Genomic DNA, 16403 nt, shown 5'->3' on the forward strand with positions numbered 1-16403 from the left:
ACCATGTTACAGTTATCATGGAGCTACGTGCTTTGCACATATACATAAGGACACATGGAACTGATTGATTTTATTGAAGTATTTATAAATATATCATCAGCCTTAATGCACTGCAGGAGGTTGGATGCCCTCCGTCTGTAGACTTGGCTTTGTCCGCAGGCAGACAGGCAGGCGTGACGTTTATATTGCTGGCCACCAACAAATGGGGCGACAATTACCGAAGATAATGGTGGTACATTGCTAGCCTTTGGCCATCATGACTTCAAGGCCATGACTTTAGCTTCTGTTCTGAAGGATGTTGTATCACTGCCTTCCCTTAACTTGTGTAGCATCGGTGCCAGCATTTGCCCACCAAACAGTAGGATTGTGACAGTGCTAGCCATTAGCAACCTAACTGCTTTGGCCACCTGTAAAAAAGGAGCCAGTCACTGCCCTTCAAGGCAGCAGGGCCAGCTCTGCTAGTCTTTGTTGTGTAGCAAACAGGATTGGCTGAGGTTAACCTTTGACACTCATATGGGGTATTGGCCAATCAATCACTGTTTGATATAGTCAATGCCTTATCCAGCTCACCCATAGCCAGTCTCTCACGGCTAACCCTGAGCCCAGCATAGTCGGAGGGCCGGTCACTGCTAGCTCTTGCCCCCAGTGTGGTATTGGTGGGAGGTGAGGGGTGAACTCTCAGCTGGCTCGACCCCAGGGTGGTATTGGTGGGCGGTCACAACTGGCTCTTCTTGGCCACCTGCTTCTTTTGCCGCAGATGTTTCTTTTTCAGCTTCCTGCGCACTTGAGCGTCTCGCTTCTGCTGCATCGTCTCCTGGATGTGATCTTTGAATTTCTTCTTCTGCTTCTTGATCTTCTCCAGCTCCGCTTTCCTCTTCGCCTCCAGATCAGGGTCCTGGAGAGGAAAAAATAATTATATATATATATATATATATATATATATATATATATATATATATATATATATATATATATATATATATATATATATATATATATATATATATATATATCTCATCACAGGAGTGTCAGTAGTATCAAAGCATACAAAAAGAAAAAGGTGTGGGGGGGGGGGGGGGAGGGGGAACAAACATGTTGTAAATTCTTACAAACAATAACGGTCTCATTACATATCATACAACAATTGATAAACACCATATTTTTTACACTCCGCACTCCCATACCCACTCTCTCTCCAGGAGTGCACACCTATCCAGCGTCCCCAGACCCTATCATACTTCCTAGTGCTGTGGTTCAGAAAAAGGAGCTACGTTTCTCCATTAATTGAACATCATTGACCCTTCTACTAACCTCTCTTCTAGAGGGCGGCAGTGTCTTTTCCCACGCCGCTGCCACAGCGCTTCTAGCTGCTGTTAGAGTATGCAGAATCAATTTTAGTGTATGGCGATTCACATCTTCCATAGGTTTAGCCAGAATAATTAGAATCTGATCTACCGGAATCTTGACGTCCGTCACATCTTTTATTAGTTTCAGAACTGACCTGCAATACGTCTGCATTACTGGGCAATGCCACCAGATATGTGCCAAATCACCTATCTGTCCACATCCCCTCCAACATCCCCCGGGAACATCTGCTTTAACCTATTGGGGGTGTAATACCAACGTAGCAAAATGTTAATATATATTCTCTTTTGTTATCATACACAGAGGTTTTACCTGCATTCTCCCATATATCTTCCCAATCCTCCCTTGTTATTTCAGTCTGGAGATCCAGAGCCCATGGTCCATATATTTATGGGCCGGGGTATCCTTTTTTGAGGTCAGACCCTGGTACAAAGATATCAGACCTCTATGATATTTTTTTTGTTTCACATAAATCTTCAAAATCGTGTATATCTACAAAATTCCTCATCATAAAAGCCCTGACACACAAAGTTTCGGACCTGTATATACCAGAACAGCTCAATTTGGGGCAGACCATACTTTCTCATCAGTTCTTCAAACGACATTACCTTGTCCTTTTTTTTTTTTTTTTTTTTTAACAAGTCTCCCACCTCTAGAATTCCTCTCTGTCTCCAAATTTCAAAGCCCTGACCCTGAAAACTTGGGGTAAACCCTGGATTGCCGAAAATGGGTCACAAGCCTAGAAGGGGGTCACCATAACCTTATTTGTTTTTTGCCATCTGCCAAATTTTCGGAGCAAATCCAATTACTGCCAGCTCAGGCTGTCTCCCAGTCCCGGACCATAATAAAGACGACAGACCAAATCGGGTTTTTAAGTGAACTCTCCAGATCCACCCAGGCATAGACCTCTCTCGGAGAGTGCCAATAAACCATTTGTTTCATATGAGAGGCTACATAATATTTTAGAATATTTGGGACTGCCACACCACCTCCTTCCTTAGCGCCCAACATAATATACCTGACTATTCTCGTTTTTTTGTGTTTCCAAATAAATTGCATAATTCAATTCTGAATTTCTTTTATATTTCAATGTGGAACAGATATCGGTAATGTCTGAAAATAATACAGAAGTCTAGGGAGAATGTTCATGTTGACCGCAGTTATACGCCCTATCCAGGAAATACAGTGAGAATTACAGGCTTGTAGATTTTTTTTAATCTTTGAGAAAAGGTCAGGGTAATTATATTTATATAATAAATTAGTCTCTGGTAAGAAATCCCCAGATATTTCAAATGTTTTTTTTGTCCCATTTATAGTTAAAGTGCCGTTTAAGAACATCGACCTCCTTTTCAGTTAACGTCAAAGTTAAAGCTTCCGATTTTCCCACGTTGATTTAGTACCCAGACAGTTCACCAAACCCCCGAAGGGTGGACTGCAGATTCGGAAGAGATGCCAATGGGTTAAATATAGTAAGAAGAATATAATCTGCAAACAGCGATATTTAATAGCACTCATCTTTTATTTTAATCCCTTGTACGTTTGGGGAAGCTCTGATAGTGGCCGTGAGGGATTTGATTGTCAGAGGGGAGAGAGGGGGCACCCCTGCCTTGTCCCATTCTTTATTATCAGATTCCCCTCCCCACCTGGAATCTTTAGGGTGGCAGTCGGCGACAGGGCACAAACCCCCTGTAAAAAAGACCCAGAAAATCCAAAATGCCTCTAGCGTTTTATCCAAAAAGTTCCACCTTTTCCTATCAAACGACTTCTCCGCATCTAGGCTCAGCAACACAGCTTTCAGTTTAGACTTGTGTGTCCGGTCAATAACATTAATAATTTTTCTTGTGTTGTCTGATGCCTGCGCTCGCTCACAAATCCCACCTGATCGTAGGGAATTAGTCTAGGAAGTATTGGATTCAACCTATTGGCCAACATTTGACTATAAATTTTCAGATCCGTATTAAGCAATGAGATTGGCCTGTATCTACCACAACATAAAGGGTCCTTTCCCTCTTTAGGAATCACCGCTATATTGGCCTTTGTCATCTGTGGGGGGGAGGGGAGGATTTGTTTTCCGCTGAAAAAGTCATTAAGTAAGTCTTAACAGACAAGGCCCTAAAATTCTTATGAACATTTTTACAATACAAATTTGAAAAACCATCTGGGCCCGGTGCTGGTTTCAAAGAGCTGGCCGCCCTCCCCAGCGCTACCAGAGTTATTTTTGCGTTCAAAATATTATGATCTTCCTCCGTCAATTTTGGGAGGTTACAATCTCTCAATCCGGGCCAAACCCGGGATTTTGGCATTCGGGGTTGAATTATCTAGATCATAAAGTTCTGTATAAAAGTTAGCAAATTCCTCTGCAATCTTTAAGGGGTTATATATAGGTCATGCCTCCACCTTTTATCCTTATAGCGGGAACCAAGGCCCTGATCCCGCTAAGTTTGCCAATAAGTGATCTGCCTTATCTCCCTTGTCATAATACGTCTGCCTAGTCCACTTAAAGGCCTTCTCTACCTCCTCCAGTTGTAATATTTTGAGTTCCTCCTTTGCCTGACGCAATTTTCCTCGCCGGGTTTTTTTTATGTGAGCTTTCCACCGTTATTTTTTCCGTTAAATATTTTTGTTTTTCCATTTGTAATCTTTCTGTATGATGCTATTGAAATGAGCTGTCCCCGAATCGTGGCCGTGTGTGCCTCCCATACAGTTGCTGCTGGTTCCACAGACCCATTATTGGTCCAAGAACAATTTAAGCGAGTCTCCAATTTGTGCACTAATCTCCAGGTAATTTAGTAATGAATCGTTCATCCTCCAATTAAATGAATGAGTCTTAGTGAATGGTGGGTCAAACATGATTGCCACCGCAGCGTGGTCCGACCACGTGATGGGCCCTTTATCCGAGTGAACCAATACTTCCAGAATGTTTGGGGTTACAAACATATCACTTCTGGAGTAGGAGTCGTGTGGGGGCAAATAGAGATTACTCTTTATGTGAGCAACGCCAGGCATTTAACAGGCCAAATTCTTTGATTAGCAATCTACATTTCTTTGCTAGACTATATGTCATTGCAGCGTGTAACTGCCCTGGATTTGTGGACTTATCCACATCCGGGTCCGGTACCTTATTAAAATCGCCTCCCAAGATAAGCAACTGTTCTCGGTAATCTCCCATAGACGCCAATATTTCCCTTAAAAAAATCAATTTGTCCCTCGCTAAGCGCATATATATTCACTAATGTAATATGTAGGCCTGAGAGGAGACGATGGACCACAAGCGACTTCCCTCCTTGGTCTCAACCTCCAATGTCTGGAACGGGATATCCTGTTTTATCAAAATCACAACCCCCCTTTTCTTGCTAGTAAAAGACGAATAAAATGCTACAGGGTATGTCCCGCCAAAGGTGTTTGGGGGTTCCTGGGTGTCGAAGTGCGTCTCTTGCAGAAAAACAATATCTGCTTTCTGTTCCCTAAATTCTTTTCGAGCCAGTCTACGCTTACCATTGCTATTCACATTCAGGGGCACTATTGTGGAACACAAACATACATAGCTTTTCCTACCATGATACGACTATAGGTGTAGACAGGTGTATAGTGCAACTAAGGAGACTAATTTACTACTGTGATTTACTTGCAATTAAAAAGAAACGCTTACACAGTCTAAGCAAGCGCAAAACCCAAACCCGCTACGTTGTATATGACATTTTGCAAAGGGCCATAGAACACGTGGAGCGATTTTAATTTAACCCCGTCCCTGCCACTCACCTTCCCCTCCAGAATGAGCTGCTTCCTCTTGTTGATCTCCTTTTTCTCGTCGAAGTCCGCGCATTCCAGTTTCTAGAGAGATAAGAGCGTTATTGTAGCGCTACCTTCGTGCTGGAGAGAACATACCACGGGCGGGGGCACTGCACAGCACACTTTGAATCGCTCTTTGCCAGCAGCTGCGTAGCAAGGTGAGAACGCCGTACTCACGATTTCACACTCCCGCCGGGTGACGTTCACCTGGGTAAGGATTCTCAGCACCTCGCTCTCCTTCACTGCAAACTCCTGCAGCTTCATGTCTGTGAGAACAGGAGGCTGCTTTAGTACAGAGCAGGGCCATTATGTAGCCATATTATTTATATAGCACCTAAACATGTACACACAGGTTTGTAGTGGGGACAGAAAAGTCACATATGCAATTAAGCATAAGAGCATTAAAGATCAGTGTGAATATAAGGCAAGGAAATCCCGGGACAAAAAGAGCAGAGATGGATGGACAGTAAGAGCAAGATGAATAGGGGGCAAGGAATAGCCAGAGGCTCTGAAACCACCTTCACCAGTTCCATTTACTTCTCAGGGAGAGAACAAGGGAGAGAGATGGATAGAGAGAGAGGGGGAGAGAGGGATAGGGAGAGAGGGGGAGAGAGGGATAGGGAGAGAGGGGGAGAGAGGGATAGGGGTGGATATATAGTAGGCAGAGTTTAAGTCAGTTACATAGTAGATAACTATCACTTTTTGAACCCTCATCTATTAACAGTCAGAAATGGCCAGTAATGAGCGTACTTTAAGGACTTCTCACAGTTCCGGTAATGTACTCGGCACTGTGCGAGTGAGGACAGTGGACTGGTATTACAGGACAAGTAACTTACTGATCTGTTCCTCCACCGCTTGCACCAGGTGAATATCATACTGTGTCACCAGTGTTATCGCCATCCCGCTACGCCCTAAAGAGGAGGAGACACTTAAGGGGTCTGGTTATCAAAGTCCCCCGCCTGCAAACTAAAAAAAAACTGCACTGGATTTAATCCAAGGATAACACCTTGATGCTTTCAATGGGATCTCAAGTTTTGCTGCCTGAAAGACTGACAAATAATGGGATTTAACCCTTTTCGCTGCCAGAGGGGCAGACAACGCATGGCAGGCCCTTGGCAGTGAAAGGGTTAAAACATCACTGCTATTGTGCTTCCCGCAGAGAAGGCGTTACATGGCTGAGCACTTTACTGCAACCCCAATGTGTTGAGCAGCACCATTAAAAAGGGAAGTGGCAGGACTGAGCGATGAGGTGTTACCTGCCCGGGCTGTGCGCCCCACGCGGTGAATGTAGATCTTAGGTAGACCCGGAGTGTTGTGGTTTATTACCACCTGAACGGCTGGAATATCCAGGCCCCTGCAGAGAGAGAGAGAGAGAGAGAGAGAGAGAGAGAGAGAGAGAGAAGGGAGTCACAGCCCAGTGTGTGTCACTGGAGGAACAGAAGGGACTTGTGGCTAAAATGCCAACTGCAGAGTGACAGCTGTGTGTTACCTGCTGGGTCCATGCATCCCACTGAAGGATGATGGTGACACAGACATGGATAGGATGCCTACTTTGAGCGGAGTGACACAGAATGCATCATTGGTCCTATTGAGCCTGTCCCTTTTACTGCAGTGTGAAAGTGACAGGACCTACATCTGAGCTGTCCATCCTACTGTGAAGGCGCAACAGGTTATGACTTAAGTGTCCCTTCCACCACAAGATAACAGTGAGACTCATGGGACCCGTCCCTCCCACCAGTGACAAAAACAGAAGGGCCATCACGTCTTTTCCTCCACACTTCACGAAGACAAAGACCAACAGCTCATGGATCCTGTCCTTCCCACCCCAGGGTGACAGACAAAAGGGACCTATGACCCAGAGTCTGTCCCTCCCACTGCACACTGACCATCACACATGGATAAATGTTGTGCACAGAGATATTAGAACTGAGGGGTCTATTCGATCTAACTGCTATGTGCCAGCAGCGCAGCCCCACCCCCCCCCCCCGCACGCCTAAGGGTCACTGGTTTCACCTGGCAGCAACATCGGTCGCAATGAGAATCTTGAAGGCGCTGGATTTGAACTTGGAGAGAGCAGCGAATCTCTGCTTCTGATGGGGGAAAAATAAAGGGCTTGTTAAATGTGCAGTGCAGGAGGGACCTAAAGGATGGGAGAGGAATCAACACCTTGTGGAGATTGGGAGACACAAATGTAGGGATACAGAGCCCTGCACCTATAGCGCTGGACAGCTGCAATGGTGTTCCTAGAACCTCTAGGACTGGACAGTTAAGGGCACAGGCATGCAAGATCTAGGAACCTTTAGGACTGGACACCTCAAAAAAGGACAGACATTGCTACAGGGAGTAGTGTCCAGATTCAACACCTGGCACCTGCATGGTATAACAAGCCCATATCACAAACACCAATGTATATCAGGGTAAAGCTGGGAATCCATGCTGGGAACCAGGGAGCAATCGACAGAGCCCTTACCTGCTTCATCATCGAGTGCAGAGCCACGCAGGGGAAGTTAAACTCTCGCAGCATCATGTTCAGTATCTGGCAGTTCCTGCAGGTAAATAGACTCATGTCATATACCAGCCAGAGCAGGAAGAGGGACCCACCCTGAATGCACCCCCAGGTCCTCACTGGGAGGGGGAAATCTACACTCACCCAACAATAGCACCCCGCCCTGCCTGCCACAGCCTCACACATCCCAAAGCCTCTACCACACCCATAGCCACCCCCTGCTCTGTGTCCTCCGAACCTGAGTGCGCTGCTCATGTACACACTCGAGTGCACCTTCATCACACACACACACACGTCAGCAGCACTCACTTGCAAGTGTTGGTGAAGATCATGATGCACCAGTCCTCATGCTCATCCTGGAACTTCTGGATCAGGTGCACCAGGTAGGCGTCCTTCACCTTCTCAGGCACCAGGATGTATTTCTGGTCCAGTTCCTCCACCGTCCGCACCCTGCAGGGAGGAGGGGGGAGGTGGAGACGTGCAGTGATCAGAAACGTTGATCCCCTCCAAATAAAAAAATCATTTTATACAAGTCTTAAGAAGGCAAGGCCTTTCTGCGCGCGCGTGCGTGTGTGTACGTGCACATAACGCTTTACAGGAGTAACGTGACATAATAGGAATAAGCGCTTGCATTACATAAAAGTATAGGAAAAAGTTCCTGCCCCGAAGAGCTTACAATCCAAGTGCTAAGTAGGGAGAACTTACAGGGAGAGGAGGGTGTTATGGCAAGGGCGTCTGCAAGGGGTCATGGTAAATGCATGAGGTGTACACACACACACACACACACACACACACACACACACACACACACACACAACAATTTCTCATATGCAATAACTTGTATATCTAAATTGTAGTTCTATTTAAAAAGCCTTTCAACTTGATGTTCTGTATCACCATTAATAACTGCAAAACAACCGGTAATATTATTGCTGTAAAGGTTATTTTGACTTCTATAAAACGAATATATTATGATATAATGATAAATATTGGTCAGGTATTTGCTGGGAGGGAGTGATCAGTAGAAGAATGGTGAACAAAAGTGCAAAACAAAAGCGCAAATTTCACTTTAGAATTAAAAAAAAAAAAAAGTAATATACAATCAACCCAGCAACAAGTGAAAAGAAAGATTAATGACAATAATATACGTCACAATAAGAAAATCATAGGGCGTGGTGCAGCTCCGATGAAAAAAGAGGTTTCCCAATGGTCTTAGAATTGTATGGTGCAGGACACGGAGCGCGAATACTCCCAGGTATGCGCAAGGAAGAAAGGGGGAAAATTGTGCAATGCAGCAAGAATGCCAGATTGAAAAGCAGAAAAACGCGTGGTGGTCTGATTAATGCTCTGGCAAATCAATCACCAAATATTGCTTTACATTGCTGAACATCTGTATATTGTGCTTTGATATTTGAAGATCCTGTCTATTCATCCTGTGCTCCCCTATGTTTCTTTTGCTCACAGTGTAGAGGTTAAACCTATTTCAGTGGCGACAGGAACCTAATGCAGGTTCAGAAATAGGGAATATTAGACCTCAGATGCTCCGCTCGTGAAGATGAGAAGGAAAAAAACAGACCACAGAACAGATAAACAATTTACTAAAAACAGATAGAAAGAAGAAGACAATGCACTCACAAAGGGGCCATGTCTGAAGCATCGAGACCACCCTGGGTCCAGGAACCGACACGGGCGGCACACACCAGCCTCACTTCGACCCAGAGGACGTTCCTACGGAAGGAAGCGCATAGGGCAGAGGAGCAGGACCGGGCGATCAGACGCTGCAGGATCTTCCACCCGATTCTTCCGTTCCCTGGCGACTGCGACGCTGCCGGACGGGACGTCATCCATCTGGATCGGAGTGAGGCTGGTGTGCGCCGTCCGCGTCGGTTCCTGGACCTGGGGTGGGCTCAATGCTTCAGACATAATCGCCCTTGTGAGTGCGTTGTCTTTTTCTGTTTTTAGCTCTCATTTTAATGAGCGGAGGATCTGAGGTCTAATATCACGCTGGAACTCTGACCCCCATTTCTAAACCTGCATTAGAGGTTCCTGTCACCACTGAAACAGGTTTAACCTCTACATCGCCTTCTTTACCCACATACCATGTGAGTGGGAGATAATACGTTTTTCTGCTTTTCAATCCTGCATTTTTGCTGCGTTGCAATAATTCCCCCCCCCCCTTTTGTTTTTGCATTTACCTGGGAGTATTTGTATCCTGCACTAACAGTAGAAGAATGGCAATAATTCTATTTGTACATGGATGTGGCCCGCCTCCCGGATTGGGAGGAGTACATACAATATAAATACCCGGTAAATATTTTGTCTGTTCCTTACTCCGAGGTGGACTCCCAAAAATAAGGTTTATTCATAGCGATGCCCTTCAGTTCGTGCAGGGTGTCCGTCAGGGTGGCGCTAAACAAGAGCGTCTGCCGCTGAGCCGGCACTGCCCCCAGGATCACCTCCAGGTCCTTGGTGAAGTCCGTGCAGCCCTGTTCGAGAAGTCGGTCAGCCTCATCCAGAACCTGGGGTGATAAAAACAGACACTGGTTCAAAACCAGAACCAGCCTGACCCTCCCCTCTATTAAATCCACACAGTCCAGTCCCAGCGTTGAGAAGCCAGAGGTCGCAGTGTCAGGGGGATCCAGAGTACCCCTACTTTTTTTAGTGACAGGCACACAGCACTGCTACTATTTATTTTACTGACCGCTTCACAGTACTGCTACTTTTTTTTTTTATATGTGATGCTGTCCCCTCTGGCAGCCAGACTGGCACAAGCCTCGCAGCATCAATATCCAATTACTACATTCCACAAAGTAAACATTAAAAATAAAAAAAATGATTCTTCTTTCCAGTGTTTTGTTTTTTGGTGGGGGTGGGGAGGAGGTCGTCCCAAAGTCAGATTGCTTTTCGGGGAGGCACAGTGTAAAAAGATTGGGAACTATTACTTCAACGTATCAAGGATGAGTGCATGTGCAAGGTAACCACTACTATTACAGTGAAGACATCATTTCTAACAACACACAGAACCCCAGCAAGCTCATTTTAGGAACCCCCGAGTCCAAACAAAATATATATGTATAGAAGTGTCAAAAAGGAGAGCTATTGAGCGTGGCAAATGTATACAACAAGCAATATAGAAGCCCAATGCTACATCCAAAATGACAAGCTCATTTATCTGGTAGTGTTAGGACTTGCAAACTGGGTCTGCCCTGTCGTGGCTCGCAGGCTTACAATGCTTTGGCCAAAGGGTTAAACTAAATGACCCTTTTTCAAGAGAATATACAAGTATTTTACTGTGTATTTTTGTCATATTGGATGTAGCATTGGGCTTCTCTGTCGCTTGTTGAAGACATAATTTCTGCCATTTCCCTATATCCACTATGCTCGGACCTGACCATTCAAGACCTTCTCCCCTTTTCAAAATGAACTTGCCACAATGTAGAGCAGTACTGGACATGGACGCACATTTACATCCAGCTGAATGTCTGCTGTTTAGAGTAGGGGGCCTCAACTTCAGTCCTCAAGCCACCCCCCCCCAACAGGCCAGGTTTTCAGGATATCCTTGCTTCAGCACAGGTGGCTCAATCATTCGATTGAAGCTGGGATATCCTGAAAACTTGACCTGTTGGGACGGCTTGATGACTGGCGCTGAGCACCCCTGGTTTAGAAAACCATAGGTCATATGAAGGTCTCAGAGTACGTATAACCCCGCTCTGCACTTCCATTACCCACACACCCTGCAAGAGGGCCCCCTGCCGCCACCTACCAAGAATCGGATCTTCTTCATGCTGAAGGTGTTGGAGCTGCGGATGTGATCAGCCAGACGGCCTGGGGTGGCTATCACAATGTGTGGCTTCCTGGACAGCTCCAGGGCTTGTGCGATCATATCTAGGGAGAGAGGGGAAATTGTTACAGGGAGATCCACGACCTCTGCATCATACACAGCGGTAATACCAACGCTAGATAGACAGCAAGGACAAGACAGGCGGAGGTGCAGATAATTCATTCAGTGGTTGGGAGGCAGCGGCCACTCATGAATTAGAAGAAAAGGTTTCTTTATTGAATATCCATTTCGGTCCCGAAACGCATAGGTGGAATATGTATATTCAGTAAAGAAACATTTTCTTGTAATTCATGAGTGCCCGCACTGCCTTCCTACCACTGAATTAATTCACACAACGGGAGCTGCCACCATTTCAGAGCCCGGACAGCATATTCTACACACCAATTATTTTATTCCGATACAGTACAGAGCTTTAAAAACAAAACACACCTAGAAATGGTACGAGACAGGGATGCCCGTTGTCCCCTCTCCTCTTTGCTCTCACTATCGAGCCACTGGCAGTCACCATTAGGTCAAATGTGAATATACAGGGTATAACAATAGGGAAGTCAAATTACAAAATCTCACTATTCGCTGACGACATAATATTAACCCTGGCGAACCCTCAAACCTCACTACCCAATCTCCAACAGGCACTGTCTGATTTTGGAGTAATCTCAGGGTATAAAATCAATTCCGATAAATCCGAAGCATTAAATCTGACCCTGGGAGACCAAGAACTTAAATTATTCAAACTAAATGTTACTTATAAGTGGAGTCCCACACATGTCAAGTATCTGGGAATTAACATGACCAGTTGCTACCACTCCCTATATCAGAAAAACTATCCCCCTCTATTTGAAAATATTAAAAAGGACCTGGTTAAATGGGAAGGACACCAGATATCCTCGATTGGCAGAATGATATCAGTAAAAATGAATGTCCTCCCGAGGCTCCTATACTACTTCCAGACCCTCCCGGTCCGCATTCCAGGGCCTGAATTGAAAAACTTGCAAAGCAAAATTTTCCACTTTATATGGCAAGGCAAAAGACCCAGGGTGGCCAGAACGGTTATGATGACCTCGAGGAGAGGTGGGGGGGAGATGGGCGTCCCGGATGTTCTCAAGTACTACCAAGCAGCCCAGTTAAGGCAAGTGGTGGTTTGGAACACCGACCCGACCCAGACTTGTTGGTTGTCTATTGAAATGTACCATGCGAAAACGCCTTCTCTACCAACAGGTTTGTGGGCTGGTGAGAGAAGAGATACACAGTCAAAGAAAATAGAACTCGAAGCGATGAGACATACGTGGGCGATTTGGACATAAACCAAAAATAAATTCGGCTTGCTATCCCCCGTCTCACAGCTTACTCCGCTGTTTGACAATCTGGAGTTTCCCCCATTTTGCGATCCTAATCAATTCAACCAATTGAAAACAAGGGGTATCAGGGTAATTGCTGACCTGTTAAACAACGGTAAACTGTTGAGCTTTCCGGAGCTTCGAGATAAGTATGAGATACCAGATCTAAATTTAAGTACCTCCAAATTAGGCATTTTATTCAAAAACTATCCCCAAGGTTGGAGTTCCCCTCTATGTCAGAGGTCAAGGTGTTATGTAGAAAAGGCGTCTACCAAAAAGGCCTAGTAGCAAAGATCTACAGGAGTCTAGAGTCAAAAGCGGACTCCGCTGATCATGATTATATGTTGAGATGGGCCAATGACCTCAATATTGAAATTGAGGAAGAGGATTGGGAGGACATATGGGAGTTTGCTTCGAAAACGTCCATATGCACTACAATCAAAGAAAACATTTATAAAATCATGTATTATTGGTACCTCACCCCAGCGCGCCTTAAACGGATATTCCCTCTGGTGTCTGACCTCTGTTGGAGGGGATGTGGACAAAAGGGAGACATGGCCCAAATATGGTGGACATGTCCGATTATCCAGAATTATTGGAAAACGATTCAATCTATCATTGAGGAGATCACAGAACTCCAGATCCCTATAGACCCTCTGGTCTTTTTATTAGCTAAACCGGTGGCACATATAGACCCTCCGATGAGAAGACTAATATCTTTTATTCTCACGGCAGCCATATGCGCTATTGCGGCCTCCTGGAAAAAATTGGCCCCTTCCCCCAAACGTGCAGTTGAAAGAATTAGCGAGGTTATGGAAATGGAAAAAATTACGGCATTTTTAAATCAGTCCACTGACAGTTTCTACAGGACCTGGGACCCATGGATAACTATGAGGCCCGGCCGGGCTTGAGACACGACACTGGGGGGAACCCATGGCCCCCCCCTCCCTCCCCCCTCCCCCCACCCGTCGTCTTCTTTTCTTTCTACCCATTTCTTTTTCCCTCTTAATATCTTAGGATCTAGACCCACCACTACACCAGGTTGATTTCCTTTGTTTAGGAGAAAGTTGGTCATGTATACAGATGGGTGGATAGAACTCAAATTTTTGACCTTACTAACCAGTAAGAAAGGAAGTATCTCAGATACATGCTATAATCATTTTATTTGTATAGGTTTCAGTGAACCACTGTATTTGATTTATACATTCTGTAATCTGTACTCAAGCTAATGTTGCATTATCCTTCCCTGTCTAAACTGAATACAAATTTAAGTACAAAAAAAAAAACACCTTTCTAGGTACAGTTAATGACACGTGAATGATGACTATAGTAACAGATGTCATGGAGCATACATACCCATTCCTCCGACTACAATACAATCCTTCAATCCCAGCGGTCTTCCCAGTACCCGGAACTGCTCCGCAATCTGATACGCCAGCTCCCTGGAAAACAAATGGACTTTAGATCCCAGGGAAATAATAGCTGGGATAAAGTGGTTTTATGATCACTTGTAAACCCCTCATACCAGCAAATAATATTTAATGGTGGTGAGATAAGATACACACATAAAATGATGTAGCAGGCGTCATTGTTTCTTCTGCTATATGTTGGGATATATTGTGATAGGTTGCACCACTCAGCCATTGAATCCCATGGAAACGCTGTGATATAACAGGATATGATGTGTTATTTAGGGGAATAATATGTCTACATCTGTATATGAAAGGGGCAGACCTTGCTAGGATGAAAGTGAACCAAGGACATTAACATGTTTAATAGATTACGTGGAGTTGACTGTCACAAACAAGGAGGGTGGGGATAGAGAGATATCTTTCAGCACGCCATAGCAGGGAGATAGCGAGGTGCAGGGAAAATGTAATGCAGAAGGATGGATCTTTGATTTGTTCACTCTTTGATAAAGCGCCTACCAGGCGAGAAATGCCTCCGAGGACCCTTTTTTCGCTAAATTTTTACTATTATGCACAATAAATAACTTTTTATTTTTACCTGCCTCCAGCCCTATTTTTGTTGCTGTGCTCAGCCTTCTATCCTATTTTTGCTATTTATATTCCTGGACTGAAGCACGCAATTGCCAGAACACAGACAGATTCTACAATCGTGAGTATTTTTACTTATTCCGACTGCAACGGGACTTTTCCTCTGACAGCCAGTGTGTTCACATGTCTATGCTCCCGCAGCACGGACCGACGGGAGGAGATCTGGGCACCTTTGAAGGGTGATTTCTGTGGCTACGGGACTTAGCCTTAGGTTGCTTGGTCTTTGGTCTCTTCCATGTCAGCTTGTTTTCGTGTTTAACATCAGTTGAGCTGGATGCTATATACACACACACGTGACCGGGCATTATGGATGGATTATAGTCCCCATTATCTTTATACAGCTTAAGGTTCTGAACTTTTATCTTTTATTCCACACCCTGTTGTATTGGAAGTACCATTCAGGGGGATTCATTCCCATCACTTTGCTCAATAAGGTTCTTTATTTTGCCAAGATGGGTGTTTTGGTCCCTGCCCAAATATACACCCGTCTTGACAAAATAAAGAACCTTATTGAATGTATCAAAGGTCTATCCTTCTGCATGACATTTTCCCTGCACCTCGCTATCCCCCTGCATTGTCTGGCGGAATTATCCTGCAACTTTGGCGCTCTCCGACAGTTGAAAATCTGGGGTTGCTCCAGCTATAAAGCTTTAGTCAGGACTCACCGAGTCGGCGAGAGCACCAGGCAGAAAATTCCAAACGGGTCCTCGGAAAGTTTCTGAAGAATCGGCAGCACGAACGCCGCTGTCTTGCCGCTACCCGTTTTAGCGCAGCCCATACAATCCCGACCTTATAGAGTAATAAAACCAGTCTGTTATTAAAATGTGTAGCGTACAGATTTTTTTTCATATGTATATACACACTTAAAAACCACAGAGCTGCCAATCGACCCCACAACCGCCGCAGAGCTGCCAAACGACCCAACAACCGCCGCAGAGCTGCCAATCGACCCCACAACCGCCGCAGAGCTGCCAATCGACCCCACAACCGCCGCAGAGCTGCCAATCGACCCCACAACCGCCGCAGAGCTGCCAATCGACCCCACAACCGCCGCAGAGCTGCCAATCGACCCCACAACCGCCGCAGAGCTGTCAATCGACCCCACAACCGCCGCAGAGCTGTCAATCGACCCCACAACCGCCGCAGAGCTGCCAATCGTCCCCACTCCCCCCAGAGAGCTATCATGTCCCACTCCCCATGCAGGGCTGTCAATCTACCCGACTCCCCCTGCAGAGCTGACATCCTAATCCCTGCTCAGAGCCTCACCCTGCAGGATGGCCGGGATGCAGCTCTCCTGCACCGGAGTAGGTTTGCTGATGCCCATCTGCCTGCACTGCTCCATCAGCCAGGAAGAGAGACCGAGCTCCAAAAACCCCTCCATCTCTGTACATGTGGGCTGCACTGCGCTTCCGGCGTGATCATCTCACGTCATCAGCAGCGAGCGCTCCTATTGGCCATTCACATCAGATAGCCTTTTCGTCATCACCAGGCGCGGGAGGCTCCGTTGT

General features: G+C 45.6%; 1 protein-coding gene across 1 annotated transcript; it reads right to left on the reverse strand.

Annotated features, from left to right (window-relative positions):
- Positions 1–55: 55 nt before the first annotated feature.
- On the reverse strand, positions 56–16320 carry DDX49 (DEAD-box helicase 49). The gene is made up of 13 exons (XM_075611173.1): positions 16162–16320; positions 15561–15684; positions 14195–14280; positions 11424–11545; positions 9992–10179; positions 7970–8110; positions 7625–7700; positions 7168–7244; positions 6411–6508; positions 5991–6065; positions 5332–5420; positions 5125–5196; positions 56–895 (listed from the first exon to the last, which is right to left on the reverse strand). The coding sequence occupies exons 1-13, from the start codon at positions 16274–16276 to the stop codon at positions 716–718; spliced, it is 1443 nt and encodes a 480-aa protein (XP_075467288.1). The 5' UTR covers positions 16277–16320; the 3' UTR covers positions 56–715.
- Positions 16321–16403: the final 83 nt, after the last annotated feature.

Source organism: Ascaphus truei, chromosome 8 (assembly GCF_040206685.1).
Source record: "Ascaphus truei isolate aAscTru1 chromosome 8, aAscTru1.hap1, whole genome shotgun sequence".
Lineage (NCBI taxonomy): Eukaryota > Metazoa > Chordata > Amphibia > Anura > Ascaphidae > Ascaphus > Ascaphus truei.